Source organism: Bemisia tabaci, chromosome 4 (genome assembly GCF_918797505.1).
Source record: "Bemisia tabaci chromosome 4, PGI_BMITA_v3".
Taxonomy (NCBI): domain Eukaryota; kingdom Metazoa; phylum Arthropoda; class Insecta; order Hemiptera; family Aleyrodidae; genus Bemisia; species Bemisia tabaci.
Window position 1 is genome coordinate 9,357,050 of NC_092796.1, and position 16,600 is coordinate 9,373,649.

Below are 16,600 nucleotides of genomic sequence, written 5' to 3' on the forward strand. Positions count from 1 at the left end.
TCTACGGGAGGGAAGTAGCATAAGAGATCAAATGTAGAGTTTCCTGATAGAGCCGTTAAATAACTATGGGAAAAATTCGTAACGACCAATTCTGAACACAGTGTCAGTAAAGAGGAGCCAACTCAGATTTTCATCGACGCACTTTACGTCCGTAAAAAATGGAAAGCGCCAGCTTAACTCTTCTGAACGACACGCCACAACACGTCATAAAAACTCTCGACAATAAGATACGAGGAGCTCAAGAGAAGTGTATGGCTGAAGCACGGCAATAAACGACGGGCGAATAAACAATTGTAATGAGGATAATAAAGAACTATTTGGCATTTGAGGGATACACAGTCGCTCGAAGAGATGCGCTGGTACCTATCAATTCAATGATCTATCGCTCTGTCGCGACGGTTCCCTTCTTATGTCTTTATCCGTCGTTCCGTATTTTTATTTATTTAATTTTTATACAACACTGCTGCGCACAACCAATCAATGGGCCAAATATCGTAGATGAAATGAGGAAAACGAAATTTTCCACTGAATTGCCAGTCGAAAACTCGAGGATTATCAAAGATAATGTTTTAGTCTCTATGAATTAGATTAGGAGTGCACTGTAAAAAATTCCTATCCGAATCATACAAATTTCTTTTGAATATTTTCCGCGAAAGCATTCCAGTAGTTGGCATACATGAAGCAGTGTCCGGTCTTTCAAACGGCGTGCTTTAAAAAAAAAAAAAAAAAAAATCAACTCTTATAGAAAGAACTACATGTAGAATTGAGTAAACTGGAATCCTTTCACGACGGATGGTTGATGAAAGTTCCGCCAGACTCAATTATACATTTTTTTTGCAGTAAGCGACATTGAAATACTGAGGGTGCGTGTACTGCGAGTGAATAAAGGACAAATCAACTTCATTGTTGTAATGTAAAGTAGTAATTCCAGGCCCTCAGGATAAAAGTGGATTACAATTAAGGGATAATTTGTGTACGTACCGCTCACAGGATAAAGGGATCAAAAACGAAACACTTTGAACAAAGCCATTTTTTTAAACAGGGTGGGATGATCGGATTTTAAGATTTCTAAAGAAAATTCTCTTCAACGTACGAGGGGATCGTAATGTCTTAGGGGGTTGGTTAATTTTTGCGTAATGAAGAGCGTGAATTTTCACATTAATCCGGCATTTTAATGCCATGAATGTAACGGATCAAAATGTTAGATGTATCACTGAACTCCAAAATGTAAATGAAAATGAAACAGCGGTGGTTTGAAAATGTAAAGGAATTTCGTATCAAAATGTTCAGGCCTTCATTTGAGTTTTTTGGACCAATATCACTTATCCATGGATGATCACGGGAAAAGATTTCGAATACAAGTCGAATACTTAGAATAGTACTTGTAATTTTGTCGTTTGATTGGAAATGAAAGTTAAGATTGGACTGGTTAAGGTTTAGTGTTGTATATGTTCTCATGTACAAATTAAATTGGACGGAACTGTAAAGAACTAAACGCTCACAAAATCTTACAAAACGCTTGAGTTTTTCGAAATTGAAAACTAATGAGGACATTTTAGTTTTTCTAAGCTGTCTCAAACAAAAACGGATTGAATTGCTTTTATTTGACTCTTGATGACTCGAACTTGCAGCCATAAAATGTAGTATAGCTACATGGCATAGGATCAGAGAAGGAATCGGGGGCAGATCAGTTTCCGAGAATGTAGACCTGCTAAATTTTTTTGTCGTGCACGAAATATTGGTATTTAACTTTTTTATGGCTTAACGGTACTCAGAATTTTGGGGGATACATTTAACTGTTAGTTTATTCACACTTTAAAAAATGAATTAGAGGCGTGTAGATAGTGAGACGATGAAAGCATGCTGCACATTTTTGACTAGTTATTCCATCAGTTTGTGGTTGCTACGACTAAAATTTCTAGAGATGGATGAGTTTCAATCTGTCATTAATTGAATTCATCCGCTGAAAAATTAACTTCCTAGAACACACGAGTGTCTAAAGTGAGTTTCGCGCTATGATAAATTGAATCTGTTTTATCACTGGGACTGTTCTCGGAAAAGACACTGTGATGGAATTCGAACATTGATATAATTATTCTCATAAAAAAACTATTTTCCTAAAAAGTCTATGCATATTTTGCTTTCAATTTTGGACGGACTAAAATGTGCGATTCAATCTACTTAATCTGAAAGTTACTAGAAGAGAAAATATCAAATATTTTTATAAGAATAAATATTTCATTGGGTGATATTTAGCAAAATTTAAAGGCTTATAAGACGTTTATTCGTTTGGTAGTATCGGGGTCTTTTCTTAGCCAGTAGTCTCATTCGTTGAATTTTGCCCCCTCGAGACAAATTTTGCCCTACTGCATCCTTAAAAAATAAAAAATAATAAATAATTTCTAAGAGCGTAAAAAGAAAAACGTAATAAGCTTCTTCGCGCATGCTGTCCGATCGGTAAAGCCCCTTTGCGCTTATGAAGTGAGCGGAAAGGTTGGTGCATCGATGAACCGAAGATCGACAGATTTCTCAATCGATACATTGATTTTCATGGCACATTATAATTTTCAATAGCACGTCTCTTCCTTGCAAATTAAAACCAACAGATGCACTTCCGTAGTCTTTAAGTCGAAAAATGGATCAAAGCACGAAAATTGAAAAAATATACGAATCTTCTTCTCCGCGCATACGCAGTCTTTTTGTACGAGGCTCAGTAAAAAGCAGGCAGGTGGAGGTTTTATCAACCAATCGATATCCGATACACTCACTTTCGACAGGATGTCCCTTTCGAAAAAATAAAACCGATAGACGTACTCAGCAGTCCATACTTGAAAAAAAAATAATAAACAAGAAGATTAAACAGAAAATAAACAAATCACGCTCTTTCGCGCATGGTGTTCGATCAAAACAGCCCCATTGTGCGTAGTCAAAGCGAAAAGCAAGCGAAAGGATGGATGGATACTGTGTCCCTTCGACTTTCTCTGTTTTCACTCATGCGATTCAATTTCTTGATTAGAATTTCACAACGTCAAAGGGTGCTGGATTGTCGCATCAGGCGAAAAAAATTCCGGGTTTGATTATTGAAAGTACTTCTCTCAGTTCTTCGATTCGGAAGCAGTTTTTTGTCCGGATGACACATTTGCAGTCGAATAATTCAACGTCTCAGTCGAGATAAAAGCAGCCATAAAGCATTTTCAGTTTTGCTTCGAATCGATTAAAAGTTCTACCGATCGGATCTCGAAGCGATCCGAAGTTTTTTAATTTTTCCTCTCTTCTTTATTGTTTTAATTTTAAGTGATTCTTCAATGTATCGCAAGTTCAAAGGTAAATCTGTTTCAAAATTGAGTCATTGAAATAGGTCGTATCCGTTTCAATGAATTTTTGGATCTTCCAGTGTTTATGGGTAAAGAAACTGAACTGCTTCAAATGAGGTCTTTGTCTAGCCCAAAATGTCACCAAGATTCTTGGCTCAAAACCATTCTACTGTGATGAAGATGGATGCCGCGTGAACATCTAGTGCTATATTCCTGCTGAAAAAGTCAATTTTTGTTCGTTCGTTCGTTTTTACGATTGATGTTTTTTTTTCTTTCTTTCTTTGAAAATTTTGTACGAGCCTTTGATCACAAAATGTAATGTGCTGTGTGTTTGAACAGTAGATGAAAAACAATTTGTATCTGATCTGAGGCAGAAATATCTTTTGGAAGAAATTTGGTATCGCTTCAATTTTCAAACGGCGTTTTTTTTTTTGGCAAGGCGGCATTCCATGGTCAATACCAAGGAAACGAGACAACGACATTTTGACATGTCAGTTGGATCACGATATTGAACGTCTTTTCACTGTTCACTTCTAAGTTGAACTACTTACGAAACAAGACTTACAAAACTTACAAACTTAAACCAATCAATCAGTGAGACCACTAAGCAGCTACTATTCGAGTTAAAGCATTCGGATTCTCACTCGTTACGTTCAGAGATCTTCACAGAGATTCATGCATGTACTTCGTTTTTCTTGTAAAAATAAAATGTCAAAAACGTTTTAATTACTAGAGGATGTATGCGATTTGCCTTTGAGTCCTTACCGCTAATTTTAATTTTGCTTTGCAATGTATTACGTGTAAAAAAAAAAAAAAAAAAAAAAAAAAAAAAAAAAAAAATTGGAGCAGCTTAGGTAAAATGTAAAGAAAAGAAGTTCGCGCACTCAACCGTAGAATATGTAGTAATTTCATATATTTGTCACGTTATATCGTATAGTTTACTAAAAATAATTTTTCAGAAGTACCTAAACTCCAGGGCTTGATGTAGGGTTGAGATTACTTACCTGTAAACTTGGCAAGCTTTATTTTCAGCTGTGACATGGTGTAAAAAAAGTAATGCAACAACGGTCAATATTTTAATCAGAATTTGGACAGTTCAACGAGAGAAATGGCATCGATGCTGTTTGCCACGAAGAGCCAATTTCCCAACTCGTGGCTTTTCGCAGCGTAAAAAAAGAAGGTGTCGCGAAGCGTCCATTTTCTAGAGCAATCAAGCGATTAATTATTTCTCTTCCGCGTCGAGATCAGCGCCGCATCCCATTAGTTTAAACTTTTGAAACTGTTCTAATTAAAAAAAAGAGAAAAAAATTGAGTGTAGCGGTATAAAACTGAAGTTGTCTCCTTGTTCTCAAGAGTTAAGTAATGACCGGATTATTAATCCATCTTTAATTACTGACTGGCTTTAAACATCAGTTCGTTGTCCTCTGAGGTCAACGGACGACAGGGTTTTAGATACTCCCCACGACCGCCCGCGGGAAAAATAACTTAAGTGCAAAGAAATTTAAAATAGAGAACGCACATGACACGCTGGACAAAAAAGTAGCTTGGATCTAGAGTCCAGGCCTCTACAAACGTTGACAAGAAAAAATACTCTTGATCCAATTGAATTTTTGCTTAAATCTGAACTAAATCTCTTATTTTAAGTGGATTTCCTTTTGATTCAAGCAAAAAACAGATTGAATCAGGGGTATTTTTTCTTGTCATTGTTTTCAAGAGTATGGACTCTAGATCCAAGCTACCTTTTTCCAGTGCACCAATAAGTAGAGTGAAGGCTTAAAAAGAATGAACTGAGAGCAGATTAAGTAAAAATCGTATATTCAATGAAATATGTCAATGTCGTATAATACTCACCACTATAAAGACTGCAGTAAACTTTTAGGCACCGACAGATCACCAGAAGCAGTAAAAATATGCCCATCATGAAGACATTTTTTCGAGCTGCTGATTAATCTGGAATCAAAAAATTGGCCCTTTTAGTAAATTCATGAGAGTATCCGATGAAACTCTGATCTCTGATGTAAAACATCTATTCCATGGAACGTAGGAAAGTTCTCCGTCAAAAAATCTCAAAAATTCCGACTCGTCAAAAACTTCTCTGCTGAAATCATTGCCTCCTTACACTACGGCACCTCTTCTTGCTGACATTTACAATTGGACCGCGTTAAGCAGAAAGGAACCAGGCCACATTCGCTACTGCCAAATTTAATGAGGCAATTTAATTTTTTACATGAAAACGGTTGTGCAGGTTTTTGTGCAAATTTCAGTGAATTGTCTGCATAGTAGGGAGCAGATTCCTTAAGATTTTCAAAGGAATCCGACTAAACGTACTCTTGTAAAAAACTAAACTGCGTAGATTTTGGCCATACCTGATGCGGCTTGGTTCCTTTCTGCTATACGCGATTCATTTAGCCCCCTGTCAGATAGAGTGAAAACATACCTCATAAAATCATTTATAGTTTAACGGGAGTATATCATTTGGTACTGGAGTCTGCAGAAGCCTAGTTTGAGCTAATTGCAAGCGATAGATGGAGAGGAACACCACCTTGCTAAGGAAGAACGCCGTATGAGCATTCGAGAGTTGCCAAATTTCCTTCGATTAAATGTGTTTTTTGGAAGAAAGTTATGAATATTTTTACTTGAAATTTTCAGGAACTTTAGGTGAAATTGCGAACAAAATTATCTGAAAAATCGGCCTGGTAAAAATTGATAGTAGGATCTGTGTTCCAAAATACCATAGACCTACAGCCGGCTGTAAGATTTCCAGTAGCTTCTACATATAGCCGGAAACACAATTTCTTATAGCCTTTTATAGCCGATTGCGATGAAGCAACAGCCTGGCGATAAAGTGTATGCTAAACGTTACTAATTACGGATGCTAGGACTTGGTGAGTTTTTGGACTACCACTCTCTTTTTGGGCCGCAGTATCTTGATTTAATTTGCGAGGAAAGCTCCGTACTTTTGAAGGATGCCTGCCATTCCTAATATGTTGGAGTGCCTTCAATTTCGTATGATACTGAGCAATACCTCTGGTGTGAAATAGTTGCTTCAAGCGCCGCGGTACGCTAGCAGCCAGCGCTGAACGCGCATTAGCGCCTATAAACCTAACAGGGATACTTCACGCATTGCGCAATGCGTGAAGTATCCCTGTTAGGTTTGTAACGCTGCCGCGCCGCTACGCTTTGTGTTAGGCTCTAATATTTAATCTCACGGAGTCAGCGTTTTTCAACTCATGACTTTGAAATGTTTGCACACTCTGTATGGATTATTCTCATTTTAATTGATGAAACAAAATATATAGTAAAGGAAAATATAATGTGTGTTTTGTAAATATTAAGGTGGTTCCGTATCAAACTTAATGATTTCCAAAGCACACGAATTTCTACACAATTTCATATAGCCCTTTATAGCCGATGGCGAAAAAGCAACAGCCAGGCGATAAAGTGTAAAGCCCGGCGATAGGAACTATAGCCCGGCTGTATAATTTTTTATCGCTTCGTGTAGTTCGATGATTTTTTCCACTTTCTACAGCCAGCTATATGATTGTCTATCGCCCTCTTCAGTCGGCTATAAGAACTCCTATGGTATTTTGAAACTCAGCTCCTATCGCCAATTTTTACCAGGGCGAAAGGGAAATATTCATAAGGATACCAGGATATTTGTGATTTATCAAAGGAAATTTGGCAACGCCTGAAGGTTCATACGCCGTTTTTCCTTAGCATGGAAGAACAGCTCCTCCACCTCAATTTCTACTGCAATATCTTCGTTTCCTCCTTCTCGTCCTCTCCTCCTTCTCCTCCTCATCTTCAGAAAATTACACAAAGTAGATTCATTTGTACCCTTTCTATGGCTCGCTCCCCACAGATTTGGATTGCATTGTGCAAAAAGGAACCAGGTGCGTTGCAATGTTGCTAAGATTGTACAACTTCTTTGTCTCGGAAGAGAAACCTGATTTTTCATTAATAGTTTCTATTTTACTTACTAAAAACTGTAAATTTAAGACAAAAATTAGCATGTAAATATAGTTTTTTTTCCCATAATTTCAGCAATTGTATTGCATAGGATAAAGTTGCACAATCTAAGCATCATTGCAATTCTTCTGGTTAGTTTTTGCAAAATGCAGTCCATTTCACGAACCGCTTGGATTTCGTCTAGATTTCGCAAGAATTTGACGGCAGTGCCTCTTCCTCTCGAATAGGTCGCGATTCAATTGTTTAGTTTGTGAAAGTTCAACATGGATCTCCCGCGCTCATTTGCTCTGGAATCGGTTGCTCACATCAAGACGCATTCGGAATTGCCACATAGCTCCACCAAACAGACGTGTTTCTGCTGAACGGAACTTTACACGAGTGGGGTGAGAGATGGGGTGCGCTCTGGAAAGCCGCACACAAGAGACAATGTAAAACTGGGCGTGATTCCCTTCGGAGCAATGGAAAACCGGGACTTTACATTCTACTAAAGTGTCAACTGATGAGCCATGGACATGCGACAAGAGCGTTGTGGACAGGGCTCATGAGTTAAAGCGCGGGAAGGGCGACCGCGGCGCCGCTGACGTCACTGGTGCTTCATAATTCCCATTCATTCTTACGGCCCTTGACTAACGAGCACACCCCTTATTTCCCACTTGTCTCTGGCTCCATTTAGCAGAAATACGTCCAAATAGCTCTCGTATGCATCTTAATTTCTCGGGAACTCGAGAGAAAGCCCGCCCCGACGCGGAAACGCATGACGTTTGGAGTGCCGTCAATATAAATAAGGGGGGTAGCGGAAAAGACGCTTAGAGCTTCGCCGACTCGGCTCCAAGGTGGGTCTCCCCCCTCCTCCCCCCACCCCCGAGTAAATTGTTCCGAAATACTCGGGCTCTTCACCTGAAGTCGTAGGATGCCACGCGCGCGCGGCAAGATGGAGCTTTTCAGCGTGACGTCAGCGGAGTAATTGAATCGTTTCGTTTAGAATGGCACTTGCAGGTCGGGATAGGTGTACTCTGCCGTGCAAAGAAAAACGTCGTGCAAACGTTCGATCGGTGCCAAGTTTCCGACAAAAATACGGATTTTCTGCAGGACCGGATAATCTTTCCCTTTAAAATTTTAAAATAATGTAAACCGTAAAGTTTTTTTTAGTGTAGGTATCGACGGAAAAATATATGTATGGCTTTTCTCTGCAATGAAAATTTTATCAGAGGATTATTATAAGCATTTGAATGTACTTAGGGGGTTTTTCTTTAGCACGATCTAAGTAGCATTACAGGAAAAGATGGAAATAAAGGCACCGAGAAAAAGCCAGGGGCTATCCCCTATAACTGTGGTGTTACCCCATTTTGTTGGATGATATGGTCATTTGTGTCATTGGTCGATTAATTGTGATAGGGCCGCAACTTAAGTTAGGGTTAACTGCGAAATTTGGGTTAGTTGGGAGCCTAATTTATTGGGGTACTATCACAATTAATTTGAAGTGTCCGTATCATTCAAGAACCCCATCTTTTTTCCGTGGAGCTAGATGAAAATTGGACGTATTTCTATCAAACGGAACTATGTGCATTATGACGTGAGCCCTGATATGCAAATATTCATATGGGCCTTAGGGCTCATGTCTTAATGTATATAGTCCTGTTTGATAGAAATACGCCCAATTCGTAGAGCAGTGCGAACGTCACATTTCCAGTTAAGTGTGGTAGTACCGCAACATCTGATTTCGTAACCTAATTTGATGGAGAACTACCGCAATTAAGTGGGATACCACCACAATTAATTGGAAACGTCCGTATTATCAAAAAAGCCCGTCATCATATTTTTTCCGTGGAAAAGAATCCAGAATTTGAAAGGAAAATGGGGATCAGTATAGTTAGCTGATAAAGGAGCACCTGGTCTCAGCTTCGGACCGGAGTGTTTTGAGAAACAGGGCGTAAATACTCATGTGACTCGGTTTCAGTATTACACTTCATCTAGAGTTGAGAGTCCACTAATGGACCACTAGACAAGGGACGAATTTAAGCATTCTGATACATGTTTTTTAACCAAAATTTCACGCAGAACACGTTGTGCACAACAAAAATTACCGAAATCAACTCCTTACGAAGATATTTAATGATTCCTGATGCGTGAATTCAAACCACCCGCTCAATAAAACTCAATGCTCTACGTGATTCACATCGCGCGTTGAATATTATCGTGACAGTCTCTGCGATATGAAAATCTGGCAACCACAATTTTGACGCTTTGGCTCAGCTATAGCAAATTGCTTATAATTTGAACAACACATGGTGGGAAATGAACAGTGCTCGATTGAGAGGCTTGCTGAAACTGTTGTAGTGCGCGATTTGACTCAAGTGGAGCTTTGAGTTTCTTGTGAGCGGGCAGTTCAAAATCCGCGTAAACAATGTGAAATAAAAAGGTTAATATCTTCGTCAGGAGTTAGTTTCAGTAATTTTCGTTGTGTGAATCTTGCTCTACGTGAAATTCTAATTAAGAAACATGTATCAGAATGCTTGAATTCGTGCCTTGTCTAGTGGTCCATTACTTCACACGACCAGTGTGGAATTCTTAAAAAGAAAATAAAAATAATAAAAAAAAATCACACGATGTACGAGTTTCTCCGCCAGGGAGCTCTCCCCGCAAGAAATCGGTCACCACCCGCCCGCCGGGAGAGCCGCGGCGGCGTGCGCGTGCTGCCAGCGAGAAACGCGCACTAACGCCTACAAACCTAAAGGGCTGCTTCACGCATTGCGCAATGCTTGAAGTATCCCCTTAGGTTTGTAGGCGTCGGTGCGCGTTTCGAGCTGGCAGCGCGCCATAATAATCGAAATATATCGTTTTTGTAATTGTGTAATTTATGGGTCAGGGTATTGAAATGTAGGCAATTTGACATCAAATTCGAAATTAGCAACTCAAAAAACATCTCTGCCGAAACTTTCGTGATCTTTTTCATCGTAACTCGTCATTATCCGACTTATTTCTTCCAATTCTTGAGTTTTGGATCATAGTGCGCCGCGGATGGGCGGCGGTTCGTGAAATTTTCCCGTATGCTCAGTCGCAGAACCGTTAGACGCGAGAGAATTTCAAAATTTAGATATTTTTTGGTTCCTTATCATGTTTGCAAAAAAGAGGAAGTCTTTCAATTTTTTTTTATTTTACAGGCTCGCGAGTCCGAGCATTATCTGCACCCCTGAGCGCAATGCCTAATTCTTAATGATTTCATTATGGTCCTGTGATTTCTTATTGTTAAATGCGTCATAAGAGACTCACTTATTGTGAAAAGGAACCACGAGCTGGCACCCTTTGCATCATCGCGTATCTGTGAATGATCTCTCATGCCACATCGTAATCTTGTAAATCCAATCCTGAAATTTCATGTCCTGAACATGACAGATTAGCTTGTCAAACGGTTTTCTTGAAGGTACGTTGTTTGAATTGCAAAACGCTAACCATCACACACGGTGTGAAATATTTGGCAATATTATCCACACCCCAAATAATTCAGCAGCAGAAGCGAGGAACTTCTTGGTGCCGTCCGCCAAAATTTGGTAAAACTTCTGGAGGTTTCTACGCCAAGTTTTCTGCAACCAGGACCGAGAATCTTGGCATTTGGTCGACCGAGGTTTTTCGAGTGCGGAAAGTGCGTAAAAATGTCTGTGTGGAGGGACGAAAATAAATCATAGTTAAAAGTAGCCGCGGCTTGTTTAGCCTAGTGGTCAGCACGTTTGGTTAGGTCTATAGATCTTGGGTTTGAATTCCAATAAGGACACACGTTCTCACGGAACTGACGAGTGGGTCTGCTGAACAGACTCCTTCCTGCCTTAATTTCTAAACATATGATGAATTGAATCAAATATTTGAAAAATGCTTGGAGCACTCGGAATTTGATCCATGACTGAATTTCCTGACATTTACCAGATGTTTCTGAATAACACGGATTTTCCTGATATTTTCCGGTTTTTACCGATAGTAGACACCCTGTCCCAAATGTCGGAGAGTGACATATCGACGGTGAAACTACCAAACCACGTATCTCGTTTGCGGTGTTTAAAAATCTACGCTCTCATTTTATTTTTTTGAAGTAGACCAAATCAATATCATTCCTTGAAATTTTCACAGAATTTTCTCCGCACGAAGAGGAAAAATCACAGAAATTTTCAAGACTGGACGTTAAGTAGTTTTTTATTTAAATAATAAAGTATGACAGGAAGTCTGCGACGTCGCCAACTGAGATACGTGGTTTGGTAGTTTCACCGTCGATATACGATTTCGATCGGCTTAACCCAACATCTGGTCAATCAACCAAGTCCTTTTGGTTGATCTGACCAAAAAAAGTAAGTCCGAGTAACCGTACTTGGATTGCGTTAAGTAGAAAAAAACCGAGCCACATCAGCTATTTCCAAATTTAACTAGGCAATTAAATTTTTTACAAGAGAACGTCTGTGCGAGTTTCTTGGAAAAGTTCAAGGATTTGCTTACAATACAGAAAATTCGCACTGAAACTTGCACAAAAATGCGCACAACCGTTTTCATAGAAAAAATTATAGCGCGTAATTAAATTTGGCAATAGCTGGTGTGGCTTGGTTCCTTTTCGTTAAACGCAGTCCATTTTTAATCATGTGCATATAGCTTGCGTGTAACAGACTCATTTGTGTAAACATTCGTTGCTTCGGTGCCTGGCTTTGATGGATCAATTCAAGGGTGCGAGCCGGGTTATCCACAGGCGGCGCGGGCACACTCGTAGCCGCGTTCGGATGAAAATTGATCCCGAGTGAAAACGAATGTTGTGTCAAAGCAGGAGTGGATCCTAAACTCCCGACTCGGAGCTAAATCGGAGCGGATACCGCACGCGGGAACCGCTTGAGATTGATGATGAACGATCCGTTTTGCATGGCGCGTTTCCGCCGACCTCGATGCAGCCGGCCCGGACGGCGACGTTGAGGAAGGTTCGACAAGGAAAACAACGGGAGGAACGGCGGGAGCGGACCAAGCCGCAGATGAAATGAGGCGACCGCGGCTCGGGCGTCGATCCGGGATCCGGACAGCTTCAAACCCGGACGCGAGCCAGCTTGCCGTTTTTCAACGAAATGGACTGCATTTTTCGATAAGGAACTACTGTTTTTCGCTCGTTCTTCAAAGCACGTATCTGCATAGAGAGAATCAAAAGCAGTGGCGGGGCGTGAATTGCGATGTATCGATTGTTATGCCATTTAAACCTATGGAAAAGGATCGATAAACAGGGCGTTCGCAGCGAACACCTTTTTACCATAGGTTTAATTGGCAGAACAATCGATACATCGCAATTCACGCCACGCCACTGATCAAAAGGGGTAGGTAGAAGAGGGGCGGCAGGAAGAGAGAAGAAGAGGAAAAAGACAGAATAATCAGGGAAAAGAAGAGGGCAAGAAGAAATTAATGGAAGAAGAGAATGAGGAAAAGAGAGAACCGGAAGAAGAGAAAAAGGAGAAGAGAAAGAGGGAGCAGGGAGAATAGTGATAATAGAAATAAGATGAGGAAAAGAATAGCCGGAAAAATAGGTAAAAGAATAAAACAGCATGTTGGAGTTTTTTGCCAACGTGCGTTGAAAAAGCTGGAAATCTCATTACAGAGGGAAAAAGCTCATATGAGCACAATTTTCACTCCAAGAGATATGATGTTTGGTGCAACATTAGTTATGTCCATTCAGGAAGGCAACTGCAGGCACGTTTCGACCTTGTTGAGCCAATCCTCAGTGCAGTCCAGCCTCCTGAATTTCTTGCTACCAAACTCGAGAGGTCGTGAAAAGGGCGTTCGTAAAAGGATAGGAGACAATAAGTGAACTAGGGACACTGAACTAGGGGTAATTGGGAAAACCTACACGTAAAAAATCGCAGAACAACCATGTTCAAGTTTTTTAAGAGATGAAAAGATTCAACACGCAGTCCTACCCTGTACGCGCTAATATGCGTTTCACGCTAACTAACCGACTGCACTGCATTTGGCGCAATGCGAGAAGTATTCATGCAGTCTTGTAGGCGCTGGTATGGGCTTGCCGCCGACCGCACTGTTTGGCGCAATGCGTGAAGTATTCCTTCAGTCTTGCAGGAGCTAATACACGTCTAACGCCGGCCGCACTGTGTTTGGCACGATTATTCGAACTCGCGTCAGAATAATCGCGGCATCGCGCATAGTAGAGCTTAAAAATGATTTTTTTCGACGCCTGATGTTGCCTTAATTGTTTCTCCGAACGACGACGACGTTGTAGATGTACCACATTTAGCAGAAAGGAACATAGTCACATCAGCTATTGCCAAATTTAACATGGCAATTTAATTTCTTACAAGAGAACAATTGCGCGAATTCCTTTGAAAATTAAAGGAATTTGCCTCTTACTATGCAGAAAATTCACTGAAAGTTGCACAAAAATCCACACAACTGTTTTTATGTCAAACATTAAACCGTCGAATTAAAGTTGGCAATAGGTGATGTGGCTTGGTTCCCTTCTGCCTAACGCGGTCCATATGAACACCCCTAGGGTGTAATATTAATGTTAAAAAAAAAAAATTAAAAAAAAAAAAAAAATGAAGCTCCATTAATACGTTTTATAACGAAGTATTTCTGAAACGGCCTGAGCGACACTCGCTTTGTGAAATGACGTATTATAATTTCTACAGATTTTTTTCCAGTTATTATAATTCCTCTTCATTAAAAAGTGTGCAAGAGGCGGGAAGTAAACACGTCTTTCTCTTCATTTTCTTTTTCGTCGCATGTCATCCTCGTGTGCGGTGGCCTGTGAGGCTTGGAGTCTTCGACGCGACTTTAATGGATACGTCTGGCGTGTTCCGCGACGACGTCGACGTCCGCGTTTCGGAACTCGCGCCGCGCCTCCGCCGCGTACGTCTGATGTATGCCGGCTGTGAACTCGGCTAGGTGCATACTTAATACACGGTACACACACTTTCGCATGCATGCACACAACTATGCATGCACGCCGCGGCCACCCGCGCTCGTCGGCATAATGACAATGATATATGTTTACAATATTCCTCTGATTTATATGCACTGCAACGTTTTTCATGACAACTCAATAAATACCGCAGCCGCCGCCGCCGAACGATGGATTCGACCCCCCGCCCCCGGTTGCAATCCTTTCATTTTTCAGTTTTTTTCCTCTTTCTTTTTTTCTTTTCTTCCTTCTCTTTCATTTTTTCCTTTTTTATTTTTTTTCCTTTCTTTTTGTCTTCTCTTTTCTTTCTTCTTTTCTTTTTTTTCTTTCTTTTTTTCCATTTTTCTTGCATTCCTTTCTTTCTTTAATACTCTCTCTGTAAAACTTTTTGAATTTATGCGCTCCACTAAATTAAAATTTAACCTTCTTCCCCCTTAACCCTTTTGTATTTTCACTGATGTAACCTTGATTTCCATGTAAACACACAGAGGTGTAAATGGCCTTAGATGCTGAAGCACCGCATTAAAATAAACTTATCCTACTACTACTACTAGTTTTCTTTCTTTCTTTTCTTTTTTTCTTCTTTTTTTCCTTTTTTTCCTTTTTTCCTTTCTTTCCTTTCTTTCTTTCTTTCCTTTTTCCCTTTCTCTTTCTTTATTTCCTTTAATTTCTTACTGTTACTGCCTCTTTGAGGTTAATGCCTTTGCTTAGCACGCTTTCTATTTTTTTCCTTTCCTACTCTTTTCTTTTCTTTTTTTCCCTTTCTTTTCTTCTTCCTTTTCTCTCTTTTTTTTCTATTTAAGGAAGAAAGCTCTGTAAGTTATTTTATGACTCATCTACTTTTTAGGATCTTTCATAGGTTTTTATGTCATATTCTGCCCAGGAGGAAACGGCATAAACGCCCGATAAATATTGATGGACTGGTCGATATGTCATTCCCGATTTTTATCGCCTGCGTCAACTGCGTGGCATTGAGATATCATATCCTTCAGTATAAAATCATAAGGGTAGTGTGTCACGATAATCATGTCACAAACCGGTTTTTCCCCTTTGCCCGCTCCTGCTCAAGCACGCTCACATGCGTCTCCTGTGTCCAAGATTGCCGCACCATTGCCACTTTAATCTACGGGCAACTTTACGTTGCATTATCAAGATGTAAATCTAAACATAGTAAAACGAGTAACAAAGGTTATACAACGATAAACACACAGCCTGGAACGTTCTGGGAAGGTTTTAACCCTCTCCTCGACCCATTGACGGATCCACGCAGCAAATATTGTCAACATTGTCTTTTCTCCATTTAAACATATGGAAATGTATCGATTCTTGGAGGGGCCAGGTGCTCCGAATCGATTATATAGCATGGGTTTAAATGAAGGAAATCCGGCGTTGCCAAATTGCTGGATTCACCTCTGCCTCGACCAGGAAACAAAAATGTATTCTTAAATATATGTTTGTTTCCTGGTCGATGAGGGGGTTAAAACCTCCCCCGAAACGTTCCAGACAGTGCATTTATTCAATAATTCAAGAAGTTGGAGGAATACGATTCTAATAATGCGATTCACAATGAAGTTTGATCAGATTTTTTTTTATTTTTAAAGATATTTTCATGACATGGCGCTTCGGGGGGTTGTGCCAGCGGGTTGAAAGCAGCTAAGGGGCACGCCCCCTAGTTTAGACAAATATTGATAGCAGAACTAGGTTTATCAATGACAGCACGGAAAAAAAATTGCTGATTCAACAATTCAATTGCTAAAAACAGTGAGTGCAATGTTTCAACGCAGATTTACAACAAAAAATTGCTACTTTAACCACCCCCGTGGTTAAATTAGTTTACAATGTGGTTAAAGTAGCATTTTTTTGTTGTAAATCTGCGTTGAAACATTGCACTCACTGTTTTTAGCAATTGAATTGTTGAATCAGCAATTTTTTTTTTCGTGAGGAAGCAAGGCAATGCGACAACAGCGCCATGTGATCCGGAGCGGGAGCTGTGCGAAACAGAAACAATCACGGATCGACGTTTGGACGTACAGTAAGCGTAAGCGTATGCAGGAGTCTAAGTCGGCCGACTCGGGGCTTTCATTCGAGTGGATGCGGGGGGGGGGGCGGGGGGGGCCGGATATCGGATCATTACTCGGCCGGGGCCCGCGCCCCAGGCCGAGGTGCGAGGGGCAAACGCCGGAAAAATCTCCTCGAGTGTTCCCCGATCCCCGCTGAAAAGGCTTTTCATCTTCGACTCGCACGTGCATTCGCCGAGATGAATCGCGAGCACTTCTCCACCCGCTCGCGCTCCGCTCTCAGTCAGAATGCGAAAATCCTTCACTTCGACGTATGAACCGTTTAATTTTAACCTATTCTTTCATGTAGACTGATTTACGAGCTGAATCATTTC

At 40.4% G+C, this 16,600-nt stretch overlaps 1 protein-coding gene across 1 annotated transcript in view; it reads right to left on the bottom strand.

Annotated features, from left to right (window-relative positions):
• Positions 1-16,600, bottom strand: part of LOC109032891 (limbic system-associated membrane protein) — a gene marked incomplete in the record, with an annotated part of 401,446 nt that overhangs the window by 67,099 nt on the left and 317,747 nt on the right. The window contains 1 exon segment of the mRNA XM_072299275.1: positions 5,166-5,264. Coding sequence (XP_072155376.1) covers positions 5,166-5,235 — 70 coding nt within the window.